Source organism: Calonectris borealis, chromosome 25, assembly GCF_964195595.1.
Source record: "Calonectris borealis chromosome 25, bCalBor7.hap1.2, whole genome shotgun sequence".
NCBI lineage: Eukaryota > Metazoa > Chordata > Aves > Procellariiformes > Procellariidae > Calonectris > Calonectris borealis.
This window is the reverse complement of record NC_134336.1, coordinates 8519224-8537334: the sequence shown is the minus strand read 5'-3', so window position 1 is coordinate 8537334 and position 18111 is coordinate 8519224. Positions and strand designations below refer to the sequence as shown.

The window sequence follows — 18111 nt, the reverse complement described above, 5'->3', positions numbered from 1 at the left end:
TAAAATTTCTCTCTTCACCCTCTCTTCCTAAGATTGTATAGGCCCTCTGGTGGCCTTTGCCAGACTTGCTCCACTCTGGCAAATGAGTTGTACAGGACAGCCACAAACTGAGTGTTGTACTCCAGTGGAGTCTCAAAACTACCAAACAGAGGGGAATAAACACTTCACCAACCTCCTGGTTATGCTCTGTTTGAAGCTGTTGAGCATAGCTTGCCTTGTTTGCAGTAAGGGCTCATTGCTGACCTATGCTTAAATTACAGACCCTAGAGGCCTGTAGTTGTGCCAAACTGGAACCTAGCCAGCTGCTTACCAGCCTCTACTGATACTTGGGTTTGTGCCAGGTGCAGCACTTTGCATTCGCCTGTGTTGAGCTTCACTGAGTCCCTGTCAGTGATGTTCTGTGGCCTGTTGAATGTCTTTCTGAATGGCAGCCCTGCCCTCCACTGTCAGCTGCTCTCCGAGTTCCGAACGGGCAGAGAACGTGCTTTGTCCCATTGTTCAGACAATTAATAAAGATGTTAAAAGTATCGGCTCAGTGTTGACCCCTGAGAAGTGCCACTGGGAGACAGCTGCCAGTTAGGTTTTGTACAACTGGTCACAAGCCTTCCGAGCCTGGCAGTTGAGCTGATTTTTCCACCTGCATTATTGTCCACTTTTCCATATTTTAACAATTTGATTTTAAAGATACTATGGGAGACTGTCAGAAGTCTTGCTAAGTCTGACTACTCTAATGTCATCTGTAGCCTGTTACCTCATCACAGAAGGTAGTCAGGTTGATAAAATGTGACTTGTACTTGGCAAATCCTGGCTGTTCCCAGTCACATTTTTGTTCTTCAGGTGCCTGGATATGGTTTCCGGGAGAATTTGCCCCATAGTGTTTCTGGGGACAGGTTATGCTGACTGGCCTGTAGTTCCCCGGGGTCTCCTCCCCTTGTTCTTGAAAATGGGTATGGTGGTTTTTTCCAGTCACCAGGAACCTTCCCCCAGTGGCTGTGTCCTTTCAGAGCTAGTGTTGGAATTGCAGTGACATCCATGATCTCCATTGACACCCTTGGCTTCTGTTTGGTACCATGGATGCTAACATGATTGTCTTAACATCTCATCTGTTGTGCTGCTTCATGCCCCTTCCCTGCCCCCAACTTTGCCCCTAGTCATAGGAACTAGGAAGGCCAGAGTGCAGACCTTAATAGTGAAACTTGAGGCAAAGTTATTGAGTACCTTTGCTTCTTCAGTGTCCTCTGTTACTTGACGCCCTGTCCTATTGAGCTGTTCTCACACTTTCCTTGGCCTTCCTTTTACTTTCAGTCTTATATTTTCCTCAGCAAAGTGAAGAAAACCAGATGGATGCTCATGTCCTTCAGCTTGGCCCCCATAGCCTTGTATTTACTCTGGATGTGCAGTGTGATGGGTGTCCAGGTGTGTGAGCAGCAAGTGGTGATAGTCTGAGGACAAGCCTTGGCAGCTTCTCTGCGATATCCCAGATCCAAGTCCCCGTCAAGCACCAAACCTTATGAGACATGAAGTCTGATTAGCAGCTGAAGGTGGCAAATGCTTAGATGAGATTTTAACAATGACAACTTGTTTTGTTTCCTTCCTCCTTTCCCATCTTGCCTATTGCATTAAAGACTGGTTATAGCTGGAAATCCTGTTTATTTAAAGGTTAGTTAGGACATCATGTTACTTTAATGTCATGACTATGTAGGAAGAAGATTAGCCTAGCTATGGAGTACAATAATACCAGTTTCTGGAATCAGGAATACATTTTGTGCTGTCTTATCAGCTTACAGGGAAACATACAAAATACACTTTACTTTTCCTTGACTTCCCTGTGCTTCTTGTGACAACAAGATCTCCTACAGATACTTAACACCTGCATTGCAGAACACGACCCAGTGTTCTAAAAATTTCACAATTCATTGTGTGCTAGATGAGCAAGCAGGAAGGTGGTTGCTATAATGAGCTTTGTAGGAGTATATGCATCTTTCTGTGGTCCCCTTTTGATTGTTGAATCTTCACTTAGTACTTGCTGGGAATGATTTTCTTCTAAACTTGCTTGCGTTCCCAGTTTAGTGGAAGAATGCCCCAAAGTCATCCGGATGCATAGACTCCTTGAAGAGCCCCATACACTTAGTTTCATATTCTAGAGACTGACAGACTATCCAGCGGATGAATGGATCCATATAAACTTGCCACTAGACATAGACTTCAATGGTGAAGTAATACTCAAGTTTATTCCATATAGTACACAAGTATGCTGTGGTATATTTGGAGCAGATACATGTAATTGGGGAGTGAGGAGGGAAGAACCCTGTGTTAGCTATACTTCACTTTAATTTGGGATTTACTAAGTAACATGTCTGATAGTATAGTTTCATAGCTATTCGAGAGGAGTCCTTTAAGAAACTTCTGAGACTATTACTTATGACAGCTATGGGTCAATGTAAATGAAACCTTCACTGCAAGAATGGAATTTTCCGCTCATGAATCTTTTGCTGGGAATAAAGCTTCACTCCTTAGTGGGTAGATGCTTTGCCCAAGAGTTGAATCCATGTTCTCCTGTGCAGAGATTTATGGAGTGCAGTTTGCTGCAGTATTAGAGAAGAAATAGATAGTTACATCAAAACATAGAAGTTGGTCTGAAATTAGCATCTGATATCTGACATGGAACATCAGTATCTAATTTATTAAAGGGCATCTAATCATTAAATGCAAAGATGCCTTTTACTGTGAATGGTTAATGGGAAAGTCTTGGGTATTTTCATAGCAGCTTCACTTAGTTATAGAAAGTAACTCAGGAACTTGAAAAACACATCTTGTGTTGCAATCTGGAATGCAGTTTATTGATGTCTTTTGACAGCCCACAATACAAGGCTCTTTGGTTACTCTGGTATTCCCAATGGTCATAGCATTAGCCCCATTTGATTCTGATAATTCAGAACATGGAATTGATTCCAGTATATATAGAGGATACAACAGAGGCTATCGAAAGCAAACCTGAGGTTAATGATAGTGTTAAAAGTACTGCCAACTTAAAACACAGCTCACTAGAACTAGGGGTCATTGTCACCTACGAAACTAATTCTTAAGATGTGTTCTGACTGATGTGAGAAGCATTTTTACTGAATGTGGAGCCACAAATTGCCTGCAGTTAGTTGGCTTCGATTTGTCAAGTTAGGAAATTCTGCATGGTGATATTTTAATTTTTTCAGTGCAAGTCACCCTCGATCGGTTTTCCTGCTAGGGACATTAAGTACTGGAATCTGTTTCCAGTTGCTTTTTCTTCTGCGTTAGGCTCTAGACTTCTTTCCATGTGTAACGTCTCTTTTTTTCCTTCCCTCCTTCACTTCTCAGATTTCCAGAATTAGAAGTGGTAGGGCCTTGATCACTCTGAGTATTGTCCTATGTATACATGTTTGGTGGATGAACTTCAGCTGGAGACCTGTTCATTCTCTGGGTCAGCCTTCACAGCATCAAAACTGTCAGGATCAGAAATCCCTGGATCTTAGAGTAAATGCACTGGACATGGATTACTTTGTAAGGAAATGTTGTATCTGTATCCAGTAAAAGGATATTTTCATCCTAATAAAGGAAATTATTCATGATCTAGTTTGGTCAGGATTGTGAGTGTTGTACAGCAGTCTCTGCTGTGTATGTTGTGCTCTGCTTCCTCTTTCTTAAATTCCCTGAGACTTCTTGCATCTCTAACCACCAAGAAACCTGCATCTTCGTATGACCCCAACCTCACCCTTTTGGTAGATGAGTCCTTTCTAAGCCTCTCCCATTGCACTGCTTCCTATATAGCTTAAGGATGTTTCCTGCCCTCCGCCCCCCACTTTCCTCAGACTAGTGAGTGATAGCTTTAATAATTCTCAGAGAAGTGAATTGACTGGCTCATCTCACTAGTATTAACACTAAATGTAAAATTTTACACTCTCAGCATTTTGTTATTAATTTTGTTTAGTCTTCATTCCGGTTTCTTAAATGGCACTAAATGCTTTGATACAAAATCATCCTTTGTCTTTCATACAATAATTTCTGTAATTTTATATGTACATGTGTACATGGAGAAACATAAAAATTGCAGAAGAGTTACAACTGCAGAATAGGCTTTTTGAGTTAAGTCATTTCAGTTAACTTTCAGTACTTTGAAATTGGGAAGTTTTGCTGTAGGATTAGAGAAGTGAAAGGATGTTGTACTGTTAAAATCCCAATGCAAACATGTCAAAACAGTAATGACTTAGAAGAATGGTGTGAAAGTATTAGAATACAGTCAAATATTAGGACAGATAATGTAAAATTACATTGGTTTAATTTTTACCAAAGACTTTTAATGACTCTTTTTGTTGTTGTTGTTGTTGTATTTTGTAGGATTCACATGATGCTTTACTGGAATTTGGGAATAACAACCTCCAGATATTGGTGGATATCACAAAGGAAGGAGTATGGAAGAATCCAGTTCTTCTTAAAATTCTATCCCAGCAACCAGTAGAAACTGAGGAAGGTAAGAATGTAATTTTAGAGATTATATGTGGTTATTAAGAAATTACTTGGTGCAGTTTTGGCGGGGAACCAGTGATTTGAAGTCAGAAGAGAGTTGTATTTTAAATTGCGTTGTGCAGTAGTATTCATGTGTTGCTAAACGATATTTATGATGAAACTGTCTCACTGGCACTCTGAATAATGTGTCCTTACTAATGCATCTCTCCTTGGGCTATACTATCCATCAGTTTGAATATTTTAAAACTCCGTTTTTAGAAAGAATTATTTCTTTTTCCATCATAAATATGGAAATTTTGCTCCCTGAAGTGGTTTGTTCGTCATAACTCTGTGCTTTTAAATGTTTTCCTGAATGCTTCACAGGGTGGAATTGTGTATGTCCACACCTTTCATGTCCAGATGCATGAGGACAGGCGGCATGAGTATGGAGGTTTCCTTTTATTAAGCTCTGGGCTGGGAAGCTCATTGTGTTTAGACTATGGAAATAATATCTTGAATCAGAAAATATTGAGAGGTGAGGAAAAGGAGTTTTTAGTGTCACTTTATATAACTTTTGAATGCCTTCTCTTAAACTCTCTTCTTTTACTCACAAATTTTTTCATACCTATTCCTGGTATCATTAAGTACTTGCAGGTGTTTCTTTTAACTGTTCCATTAACAGTACATGAGGCTGCAGTTTACCTCAGTGGTAATCTGAAGTTAAAAATAATACAGAGGGGAAGAAGAGCTTAAAATATTTTCTTAAAAATTAAAGAAGCACAAAAAGGGATTTTAAGTCAAGCTTTCTTCCACAGCATAATCCTTCTTTCTGGCTTTGGGTAGCCTCTCTTTGAGTTGTGTTAAGTTAGTACTTTTTAATAAATAAATGAGAAACACATTAAGGTTATTGAGAGGATATGTTGCTTCCCTGTGCTAGAAAGCATTAAAAAAAAGCAGCCAAGGGTGGACTGCAGTCTTTGCTAGCCTTCACTTCAGGTATTCAATAGTATGGCAGAAACATTTGAACTCCAAACAGCATTTAATGCCATCTCTAACATATCTTGAAAAGAATTGCATTCCATACGAATGTCCTGTCTTGGAGTCTTTCATTTATAGTATTGTTAGACCATCCAGTTGCACGGTTGCTGCTCTTAGTGTATTTCTACTCAAAAGGACTTGCATTTCAAAATTAGTCCGTATTACTGAAAACCTTCAGCTATTGAAAAATCCCTTGCTGTGAGAGTGGTATGCCAGTGAGGGCTAATGGTTAGCTAGCTTTGCAAACTTCCTTTACCAGCCAAGAGCTTTTCTGGAGGACTGGTGTGAATTCCAGCAGGAGCGATTTCCTCATATGTATCTGTGTGGACTCCATTATAGATTAATTTGCCTCTTACACACATGACTCGTTTTATCAATGGCTATGTTACTAAATGCTGCTGTACTTCTTCCTTCCTGCTCAGGAGGACCTTGACATGGTTCAGACTACCTCTTGACTTCAGCAGTAATGGAATAGAACTAGCTTGTTCAGCCCTTTGGCTTTTAATTTGGGTTGAAGTTTCTGCTGACAAACTGATTGACTGGGGAATGGAAGATTTGCAGGGAATTGTAGGAGAGAACGTAAGGCTGGGAAAGACAATGTAGGACATAGGATTCAGTCTCCTGTAATTGTTGCCAGTTATTCAATAACATTCCAAAGAAATCAAAATAATGCACATCCCCGTGAGTCATAAAACTCTAAAATGTTACAGGAAGAGAGAAGTAGATTGAGGGCATACCTAAAGTTTACTCTTTTCTCAGAAGGCAAGATGAATGTGCCAGATTTGTATTCCCTACACTCTGGTGCAAGGCAGAATGAAAACTTAAAGAAATCCTGCTCTCTATGCCAACAAATTATGGCATGGAAAATCTTTTGACTCCTAAATTGTGCTGCTAATGTAACTGGTTTATCTTCTTGACATCATCAGACAAGTGTAATTCAGTGACTACAGAAGGTATTGCTGAAATACGAACTGATCCATGAAGCTGTAGCATACCATGTGTTATGATTAGTAAAATCTTGTTGGTTGTGTTTTACTTCCATTTCTTTGTTCAGTCCCTTCTTTTCTCTGTGCCAGGAAGTCAGATGCTGCTGTAATATCGTTTGGCTTGCAAAAAGTCTGTCTGGGTAGCTCTTATGGCCTTGTGTAGGACATGGTTGGAGCTGGAATTAAGCAACTATCTCTAGATGTCTACTGGATTAACTTAATCCTCTTTTATCTTCAGAATCGTATCAAGTAAATGCTTGTAGCTGTCATATGACATCATCAGTCACTGATTAGTTACCAGGTTTGTCTTCCTCCTTTTACTTGTTTGATCTGTGTGATGCTCTTTTCTGACTACCAGGCTCCATTTGATAGAAATAGCAGGAATCAAAATGCACTTTCTACAGGTCACAACACGGATGACAGTTCTGCTGTTAGGCATGTTGAGTAAGGGCTGCAGAAAGAGCTCTAGCACAATGGTTTTTCAGTTGTTTCAGTCAAACTGCCTTTTATCCTTCAGTACAACAACAGTTTCACAGAGTATCTTCTGAAGTGTTTTTGTAAATGGATGCTATTCAATCATCTAAAACTTAGTTTCTTTCAATACCTTGTATTTCATGCTTTTTGGCTTTTTGTGGGGCGTGTCTGAAAAGCGTTCCTAGTTTTTGCTGTTGTGGGCCACTGGTGAGCCAGATGTGAGAGTAGCTCAATGTGCCCAGCTGGAGCTTTGTTTTGTGAACTGGTAGTTCATGTTAATGATCATCAGATGCTTACTTGAATCGAAGATCCTGAAAATGTGAAATGTTCTTGTCTCTCTTGATTAGAGTTCTTAATTTTTTTAATGCACTGGCCCTGAAAAGGAACTGGCATCAACTGTCTTTTCATGCCTTAGTGCCATGCATGCTTTATAAAGGCTGTATTCACAATATTGTGGTATAACTTAAATTCATCTTACACTGCAAGTGTTTTGAGTGAGAGGGGAATCTGTTATCCTTACTTTTTGGTCATGGGATAAGAGAGCCCTTTAGATATGTGTAGAGTTTGAAACTGCACTGACCGTTTACTACTCTAAAGGGTTTGGAGAAGGGAAGGGTTGCATGGTGTCTTTGCATTGATTTTTATAGCAAGTTGTTTTAGTCCTGAGATGCTTGGTAGAACACTGGGTCAGAACAGACAACAGTAAGAGGTCTAGGAAGAGAAGGAACAAGAAAACTTGTTCATGGGCATGGAAATCCTAAATCTGGAAACATAACATATTTAGGATTGAGTACAAAATTAGATTCTCTGAGGGGAAAATAACTGTTCTGAGGAACAGGCAGCAAAATGAGTTTTTGTTCCCCTTTCAGGGAAAGGGAGGTTGTTGCAGGCAGGCTGCTGGAAAAGAATAAACACTTCAGAGGAAAACTAAGTGCTAAGATAGAAATAAATCACTAGTCAGATATCAGACTTTTGCTTCTACCTTCATCACTTACATCTGCATGACAGAGGAGCTCAGTTTGTCATTTTCCTCCTTTGCAGAGTTCAATACATATTCACTTAGGTGTGGAGGAATCTGCCCAGGGGGACAGACCTTCCACCCTTGGGAGAGGAGGGGGTGCACATGCTTACTGGCCACTCCCAAAGATTGAAGCAAGTTGAGACCCTCTTGTCCATACCAGCAGTGAGTCCACCTCTTGTATTTCATAAGCAAGTTTCTCTCATCTGTGCTTAAAGATAAAAGTGTGACTGTTAACCTGAAAACATTGAATTTGTCTGGCTGACTGCAGGTACTCTTAAAACACTTCCCATGTCTTGGCTCTGACATGTCAGTAAAAACTTCGGTTGAGCAATTGCTAAGTGCATGTCTAGCTGTGTAATAAGAAACAAGAGGAATCTAAATAATTCTTGGAGCAGGTAAATAGAATATCTTATTTTTTCCTAGTATTTCTTTTATTCTTCTCATGGACCTGAAAAAAATTTTTAATTATTCTGTGAGCCAAGAGCTGCAGAAATGGAGTACAGAACTGCTTTGAATGCTTGTAGGCACAAAAACCTGTTGCTGACATGCCCATGAATAGTATGCTTCACCTGGATAGATGACTTTGTTCTGATGTTGAGTAAGCAAGCCTTCTTAGAGTTCTTTCTTAACAGTGATCTCTTGGCCACCTTGTTGTGGTAGCAATCTCTTACATGAAATAGGATGGATATTGAAGCACTATTAGTTTTCCTTGATAAATTTTCAAGCACAGTGTCATATACAGATGTAATTTTTAAGAAAGAGAGGAGGTTTGTTTCCTGGCAACTGGAGATCTTACTGCAGACTCTGTCTTGGTCAGCCAGCTTTTTTTACCTTCTCCATTGAAGTTAATGTGAAGTGTCAGTGTCAGCTATGTCAAGAGTTTACTGCTCAGAGGTTTTTCCTGTGAAAAATGGAAACCAGTATCATAGACTTGAATCTTAAAATGACGTCTAATGGGCCACTAAGCAAACTTACTTGCAGAATACTAGTAAGTCTCACTACAAGCATGTAGTATGTACTTGGCCCCTGAAATGAGTTTTCTGTTTAGGTGCACATTGTAAGCCTTCTGCCAACTGGTGTAGTATCTGTTAGAACATGTTCTTTTTCTGTTCGGACAATAATTTAAGTGCAGAAAGCATGAGAATTTTCTTGATTTGTATTACGTACAGTCTTTTCATTCAGAAATTTATATACTATTGGTTTCTTAGCTACCCATTTCACATAGTAATAATAAGATACTAACATAGGGAAAATATTGTTATGCAATGGCTCTTCCAATAAGTTGTTATTCTAAAGCAAACTTTCTTATTTGCTAATCCAGAGTCTCTTGCAGGCTTTACAGGTAGCTGGTTGACTACAGCTGCTGCAGAACACAGGTTTTAATCAGAATGTCTCGGGCATTTCCATAATTTCTTCTACAAATCATCAGACAGTTTGTTCCTTGATATGTATTATTGCATGCGGTATAAGAATGTATTGACTCTTCTTTCTTAATTCTCAAGGGTCTTTTGAAATATGTACTAATCTGGAGACTAGTATTAAGCCTTTCTGTAAATATTTATGTTAAGCTGGAAGTAGCACCATAGCTGTCTTGAAGCATACTATTTTGTCAGCTAAGGCAAAGTACATGTACTTTAGCAAAACTTTTCATGCTGTCTCTCACAGTATCCCGCTGGCTATGTCCAGCATACAGCTAGACAAGTCCGTAATACGTTGGGTGAGCAATTAGCTAATGGGTCGGGCTCAAAGAGTTATAGTAAATGAGGTTATATCAGGCTGGCGACCAGTCACCAGTGGGGTTCCCCAGGGCTCAATTTTAGGGCCAGTGCTCTTTAACGTTTTTATAAATGATCTGGACGCAGGAGTCAAATGTACAGTAAGGCAGTTTGCCAATAATAATACATTAGGAGGAGCTGTGGACTCCCTTGAGAGTAGAGAGGCCTTACGGAGAGATTTGGATAGACTAGAGGGCTGGGCAATTACCAACCATATGAAATTAAACAGCAGCAAGTGCTGGATTCTCCATCTGGAACGGGGTAATCCTGGTTATACCTACAAACTGGGGGACAAGAGGCTGGAGAGCAGCCCTGCGAAAAGAAACCTGGGGGTTTGGGTTCATGGCAAGTTGAATAGGAGTCAGCAGTGTGCCCTGGCAGCCAAAGGGGCCAACCGTGTCCTGGGGTGTATCAAGTACAGCATAGCGAGCCAGTCAAGGGAGGTGATTGTCCCACTCTACACTGCCCTGGTGCAGCCCCAGCTAGAGTACTGTGTCCAGTTTTGGGCACCTCAGTATAAGGACATCAAACTGTTAGAGGAGGGCAACCAAGAAGGTGAAAGGCCTTAAGGGCAAGGCTTATGAGGAGCAGCTGAAGTCACTTGGTTTGTTCAGCTTGGAGAAGAGAAGGCTGAGGGGTGACCTCATTGCAGTCTACACCTTCCTCAAGGGGGACGGTGGAGGGGGAGGTGCTGATCTCCTCTCTCTGGTGACCAGTGATGGGATACGAGGAAACGGATTGAAGCTGCGTCAGGGGAAGTTCAGAATTAGACATTAGGAAAAGGCTTTTCACTGAGAGGGTGGTGAGTCCCTGAACAGTCTCCCCAGGGAAGTGATCATGGCACAAAGCTTGTCAGAGTTCAAGGCGCATCTGGATGATGCTCCTAGTCGTATGGTTTAGTTTTAGTTAGTCCTGCGAGGAGCAGGGAATTGGACTCGATGATCCTTATGGGTCACTTTGTCGTGGTTTAATCTAGCAGGCAGCCAAATACCACGCAGCCGCTCACTCACTCCCCCCACCCCCCCCATTGGGACGGGGAGAGAATTGGAAGGGTAAGAGTGAGAAAAACTCGTGGGTTGAGATAAAGACAGTTTAATAGAACAGAAAAGGGAAAATAATAATAATAAATAATGATAGAATATACAAAATAAGTGATGCACAACACAATTGCTCACCACCTGCGCTGACCGATAACCAAGGAGGAATCGGTACTTCCTGGATCACGCCTACCGTTCATATACTGAGCATGACGTCACATGGTATGGGATACCCTATTGGCCAGCTGGGCTGGCTGTCCTGCTTATGTTCCCTCCCATCTTGTGTACCTAGCTCAGTCAGTAGGCACGGGAGCTGTCCTTGGACTAGGAGGGCACTTAGCAACAACTGAAAACATCAGTGTGTTATCAACATTCTCCTCATACTAAATCCAAAACACAGCACTAGGAAGAAATTTAACCCTATCCCAGCCGAAACCAGGACAGTATCCACCCCTTATTCTATACCATTTACGTTATGCTTAGGTCTCACATTTTTCGATACATTTCAATTAATCACCACTATCTTTCTTTTTATCTATACATATATATATATGCGCACACACAGATATCATTCCCTTAGTCTATGGACTGTCCCTTTAAAATGTCCATTGCGTTCATTTAGTCCATGACTTTGGGCTCCATCTGTCATAACAGTCTTTCAGGGCCGGAGAGATGGTGTGTGGTGTTGGGCTGTTGCATCCTGAAGCCAGTTCTCATTTCGGTACTGCTGCGCTCGTCCAGTTCTATCATCGTTGCACTTTGCTCGGTTTCATCGGAGTTAGTTCATTCTTCGTTAATCTGGGTGATTTTCATTGCTATACCATTGATAGCAACCATAGAAATAATGATATACAATATCATATAACAATTGACATCCTAAAATTCAGTTAATTGGCTATTTTCACCCAAAATCAAATCCCCTTGAGGTACACACTGGACTTCCCCATCCTTTCTCATCACCCACCAAGTGCACCCGAGTCCTTGAGCAAAAGCAATCCCACGGATGGGTTTTCCCTTGCCAGAGGCAGGAGTAACCCAGGCTGTCTTCCCTAGCATATTTCTTATGTGCACAACAGGGACTTTATCTCCATCTACAGTACATAAGAGTCTTGATTGGGCAGGGCCAGCTCGATTAACAGACCCCCTAGTGTTGACTAACCAGGTGGCTTTTGCTAAATGTGTGTCCCAATGCTTGAATGTCCCACCACCCATTGCTCTCAGCGTAGTCTTTAGCAGCCTGTTGTATCGTTTGATTTTCCCAGAGGCTGGTGCGTGATAGGGGATGTGACAGACCCACTCCATGCCATGCTCTTTGGCCCAGGTGTCTATGAGGGTGTTTCGGAAATGAGTCCCGTTGTCTGACTCAATTCTTTCTGGGGTGCCATGTCGCCACAGGACTTGCTTTTCAAGGCCCAGGATGGTGTTCTGGGCGGTGGCATGGGGCACAGGGTATGTTTCCAGCCAGCCGGTGGTTGCTTCCACCATGGTGAGCACATAGCGCTTTGTGGGAGTGTGATATAATCAATCTACCAGGCCTCCCCACATTTATACTTCAACCATCGTCCTCCATACCAAAGAGGCCTTACTCGCTTGGCTTGTTGGATTGCAGCACATGTTTCACATTCATGGATAACCTGTGCAGTAGCGTCCATGGTTAAGTCCACCCCTCGATTACGAGCCCATCTATATGTTGCATCTCTTCCTTGATGGCCTGAAGTGTCATGGGCCCACCGAGCTATAAATAATTCACCTTTATGTTGCCAGTCCAGATCCACCTGAGCCACTTCAATCTTATCAGCTTGGTCCACCTGCTGGTTGTTTTGGTGTTGCTCAGTGGCCCGACTCTTGGGTATGTGAGCATCTACGTGACGTACTTTTACAGTCAGGTTGTCTACCCGGGCAGCAATATCTTGCCCCAATGCGGCAGCCCAGACGGGTTTACCTCTGCGCTGCCAGTTGTTCTGCTTCCACTGCTGCAACCACCCCCACAGGGCATTTGCCACCATCCATGAGTCAGTATAGAGATAAAGCACTGGCCATTTTTCTCGTTCGGCAATGTCCAAGGCCAGCTGGATGGCTTTCACCTCTGCAAACTGGCTCGATTCACCTTCTCCTTCAGCAGTTTCTGCAACTTGGCATATAGGACTCCATACTGCATCTTTCCACCTCCGATGCTTCCCCACAAGGCGACAGGACCCATCACTGAACAGGGCATATTGCTTCTCGTTTTCTGGTAGTTTGTTATACAGTGGGGCCTCTTCAGCACGTGTCACCTCCTCCTCTGGGGATATTCCAAAATCTTTGCCTTCTGGCCAGTTCGTGATCACCTCCAAGATTCCTGGGCGACTGGGGTTTCCTATTTGGGCCCGTTGTGTGATCAGTGCGACCCACTGACTCCACGCAGCATCGGTTGCATGATGAGTAGAGGGGACGCTCCCTTTGAACATCCAGCCCAGCACCGGCAGTCGGGGTGCCAGGAGGAGCTGTGCTTCAGTACCAACCACTTCCGAAGCAGCTCGAACCCCTTCATATGCTGCCAATATCTCCTTCTCAGCTGGAGTGTAGCGGGCCTCGGATCCTCTGTATCCCCGACTCCAGAACCCTAAGGGTCGACCTCGAGTCTCCCCTGGTGCTTTCTGCCAGAGGCTCCAGGTAGGGCCATTCTCCCTGGCTGTGGTGTAGAGCACATTCTTCACATCTTGTCCTGCCCGGACTGGCCCAAGGGCTACTGCCTGAACTATCTCCTGTTTAATTTGTTCAAAGGCTTGTCGTTGCTCAGGGCCCCATTTGAAGTCGTTCTTCTTCCTGGTCACTTGATAGAGGGAGCTTACAATCAGGCTGTAATCTGGAATATGCATTCTCCAAAAGCCCACAACGCCTAAGAAAGCTTATGTTTCCTTTTTGCTAGTTGGTGGGGACATGGCTGTTACTTTATTGATCACGTCCGTTGGGATCTGACGACATCCATTTTGCCATTTTATTCCTAAAAACTGGATTTCCTGTGCAGGTCCCTTGACCTTACTTCGTTTTATTGCAAAGCCGGCCTTCAGAAAGATTTGGACTATTCTCTCCCCTTTCTCGAAAACTTCCTCTGCCCCACACGATGATGTCATCAATGTATTGCAGGTGTTCCGGAGCCTCACCCTGTTCCAGTGCGGTGTGGATCAGTCCATGGCAAATGGTAGGGCTGTGTTTCCACCCCTGGGACAGTCGGTTCCAGCTGTACTGGACACCCCTCCAAGTGAAAGCAAACTGTGGCCTGCACTCTGCCGCCAAAGGGATGGAGAAGAACGCATTAGTGATATCAATGGTGGCGTACCACCTGGCTGCCTTTGACTGCAGTTCCTATTGGAGTTCTAGCACGTCCGGCACGGCAGCACTCAGTGGCGGCGTGACTTCGTTCAGGCCACGGTAGTCTACTGTTAGTCTCCACTCTCCATTAGACTTTCGCACTGGCCATATGGGACTGTTGAAGGGTGAGCGAGTCTTGCTGATCCCTCCTTGGCTCTCCAGTCGACGAATCGGCTCATGGATGGGGATGAGGGAGTCTCGGTTGGTGCGGTATTGCCGCCGGTGCACCGTTGTGGTAGCGATTGGTACCTGTTGTTCTTCAACCTTCAGCAACCCCACAACAGAAGGATCCTCTGAGAGACCAGGCAAGGTGGACAGCTGTTTAGTTTCCTCTGTCTCCAGGGCAGCTATACCAAAAGCCCACCGGTACCCTTTTGGGTCCTTGAAATACCCTCTCCTGAGGTAGTCTGTGCCAAGGATGCACGGAGCCTCTGGGCCAGTCACAATGGGGTGCTTCTGCCACTCATTCCCAGTTAGACTTACTTCGGCCTCCAACACAGTTAACTCTTGGGGTCCCCCTGTCACTCCAGAAATACAAATGGGTTCTGCCCCTTTATAGCTTGATGGCATCAGGGTACACTGTGCACCAGTGTCTACTAGAGCCTTATATTCTTGTGGATCTGATGTGCCAGGCCATCGAATCCACACAGTCCAGTAAACCCGGTTGTCCCTTTCCTCCACCTGGCTGGAGGCAGGGCCCCTCTAGTTCTGGTCATGGTATCTGTTTCTCACTTCTTGCAAACGTGAGTCAAGAATTCCTTCGTTATAATCCAAAGTAAGATCAGCCCTTCTACTCTGTCTGGGGAACTGTTCACTGGAAACCGGACCGTCGTGAGACAGGTTTTTTCTGAAAACTGGAGCAGCATTTTTCCTGGGAGAACCCCCTTGTGTGATTGTTTTTCCTTGCAACTCACGTACACGTGCCTCTAGGGTCAAGGTAGGTTTTCCATCCCACTGCCTCATGTCCTCTCCGTGGTCACGCAGGTAAAACCACAGGGTGCCCCGTGGTGTGTGCTTTCTATATCCTCTCTCTTGAGAGAAGAACGCTGACTCCTAATGGCTGAGATACTGGTCCGTACAGGCGGAGAATAGGACCTATCGTCTTTGAGTTGCTGGACCTCCCGGGACAGTTTCTCCACAGCTGAGACAAGGGAGGAGGAGACAGTTTCTTCGTACTCCCAGAGATTGCTAACCATGTCATCTACCGTTGGTGCTTCTTCCTCTCTCCAGCACAGTACTGCCAACGAACTGGCATACGACGCTGGTGTGCTCCGTACTAATTTCCGCCACAAGGGTTGCGTGCACTGGACTTCATCTGGATCTTTGGGTGTTTGGTCGTTGTCCAGGTCACTATAAACCACCTCCAGCACGCCTAGTTCTCTCAGGTACTGGATACCTCTCTCCATAGTGGTCCATTTGCCTAGGCGATATATAACATCTTCCTTGAAGGGATACCTTTCCTTCACGCCTGACAGCAGTCGCCTCCAGAGGCTGAGGGCCCGTGTCCCTCTTCCAATTGCTTTATCAATGCCCCCTTCCCTAGCAAGGGATCCCAGCTGTTTGGCTTCCTTCCCCTCTAATTCCAGGCTACTGGCCCCATTATCCCGGCATCGGAGCAGCCAGGTAACAATGTGCTCGCCTGGACGACGGCTGAAATCTTTCCGCATATCTCGCAGCTCACTCAGGGATAGGGATCGGGTCGTTTCCGTCTCGTTTATGAGTTCTTCCTCTTCCTCTCCTCGTGATGGCCCTGCTCTTCCATCATCCCTTTCTAAACGACCTGACCTCCGCTTCCAAGATTTCCTCTTCTGTACAGGGGCAACGGATACCAGCAAGGGTTGGTCCTCTGGTTCAGCTGTAGTGTCTGTTGCTGGGGTTTGGGGTTTGGGTAGCTGCAGTGCTTGTCATGGGGGTTGGAGTAACTGTAGTGCCTGTTGCCGGAGTTTGAGTGGCTGCAGTGCCTGTTGCAGGGGTTGGAGAAGCTACGGTGAGTGTTGCCGGGGTTTGAGTAGCCACAGGGGTTGTCGTGGGGGTTGACGTAGCTGCAGTGCCCGTCGTGGGGTTTTGAGTAGCCACCGTGTCTGTTGCCGGGGTTGATCTCCCGCTGCCCCCGGGACCCGCCGCTCCGCCTGCCCCGACAAGGCACCGCTGTTTGCCCTCCCTCTTTTCTTGTTCCTGAGGGTTGATCTCTGGACAGTATTCCTGAATAGTTGTTTAACCCTAGACAAGGCCTGAACCACATTCAGGATACATAGCAATATGAACATGCTTGTTTGAACATCCCAAGGATATTCAAAATTCTCAGGGAACATTGTGGACATCTTCATGAAGAGGATAGAAGAAAAAAGAGTTTCTGACGATGTGGAAGGGAAGATGAACAAGTGGGAGAAAGTGTCCCATCCTGTCTCGCCCTTAAATTCGTTCTCCGAGGAGAAAAAAGTGCAGTTACTAATAATTTCTAAGAGGTGGTTCCCGAGGTACAGAAATGACGGCAGTGCTGAGTACAGATACCAAATTAGACTTACGACCAATGATCTTATCACCTCATAAAACAGCAGCAAAATGATAATCTTGGCCCAGTTCCGACTGATGATAAACAGCACAAAAGGGAACACATACTGCAAACAAGGTATTACATGACCCAACATTGAGAGCCAGCCCCACAACTTTGACAGCCAATACATCAACATTGTGACCAATCAATATAATGAATGCTTATAACAATTTTGCCTTAACACGCTTTGGTCAGATCTATCGTTATCTCAACCCTTCGAGCCCCATGTTGGGCGCCAAAAAAAGGACTGTCGTGGTTTAACCTGGCAGGCAGCCAAATACCACGCAGCCGCTCACTCGCTCCCCCCACCCCTGCAGTGGGACGGGGAGGGAATCGGAAGGGTAAGAGTGAGAAAAACTCGTGGGTTGAGATAAAGACAGTTTAATAGAACAGAAAAGGGAAAATAGTGATAATAAATAATGATAGAATATACAAAATGAGTGATGCACAATGCAATTGCTCACCACCCGCGCTGACCGATAACCAAGTAGCGATCGGTACTTCCTGGATCACGCCTACCGTTCATATACTGAGCATGACGTCACATGGTATGGAATACCCTATTGGCCAGCTGGGCTGTCTGTCCTGCTTATGTTCCCTCCCATCTTGTGCACCTAGCTCAGTCAGTAGGCACGGGAGCTGTCCTTGGACTAGGAGGGCACTTAGCAACAACTGAAAACATCAGTGTGTTATCAACATTCTCCTCATACTAAATCCAAAACACAGCACTAGGAAGAAATTTAACCCTATCCCAGCCGAAACGAGGACACCCTTCTAACTTAAGATATTCTGTGATTCTATGATAAGTACCTGGGAAGAGAATCAAACTAAATCTGTGAGGTTTTTAATCAGATTAAGGAAATTTTGCTAACTACTTACAAAAATAATCTGAAGTTACATTTTTACTATTGAATTAGTTCAAGTGTCATAATGGTTAGTTATATTTGGTTGATCTAGAGCATAAGCCTAGCGTGTCTTAAACACAGTTCTTCCAAAGTACCACAAAGATAATATTTTCACCCTCAACTTTATTTTGTATATTTTGGCATTATATGGGGTTTTAACAACTTGGGTGGAAAAATGTCCGGTTGAAAAGTACGTAATGCTTTGTTTGAAATATTTTCAGTTCTTTGGAATATGAAGCTACAATTAAAAGTCGAAGATTTTGAATCTCAGCTAAACTACTGCTATCTTGTTCAAAATGTTATATGGTCTAATCAATGTCCTTTAGCCACTGCTGTAGCATACTTCCTTATTGTGTTAATGGATGCTATCTTTTGGTTGGGGGGGAGGGGGTGTCTGTTTTCTTCAGCCCAACATTCTCTCTCTACACTGTTGATCTGAATTTGTTTGGGAGAAAATATTCCATTTATTGCTGTCACTTTTTATCACACCTAGA

The 18111-nt window shown here is 43.8% G+C and overlaps 1 protein-coding gene across 9 annotated transcripts in view; it reads left to right on the top strand.

The window, feature by feature from the left end:
- Positions 1-18111, top strand: part of RLF (RLF zinc finger) — a 61536-nt gene that overhangs the window by 22441 nt on the left and 20984 nt on the right. For 3 of the 9 annotated variants that reach the window (XM_075173827.1, XM_075173835.1, XM_075173831.1), the window contains one exon: positions 4369-4501. In XM_075173827.1, coding sequence (XP_075029928.1) covers positions 4369-4501 — 133 coding nt within the window. Of the gene's footprint in view, positions 1-1322; positions 1542-3351; positions 3535-4368; positions 4502-4860; positions 5012-8105; positions 8158-15470; positions 15544-18111 lie in introns of those variants that run through there. The other 6 variants (XM_075173826.1, XM_075173829.1, XM_075173828.1 and 3 more) reach the window with 5 other exon arrangements.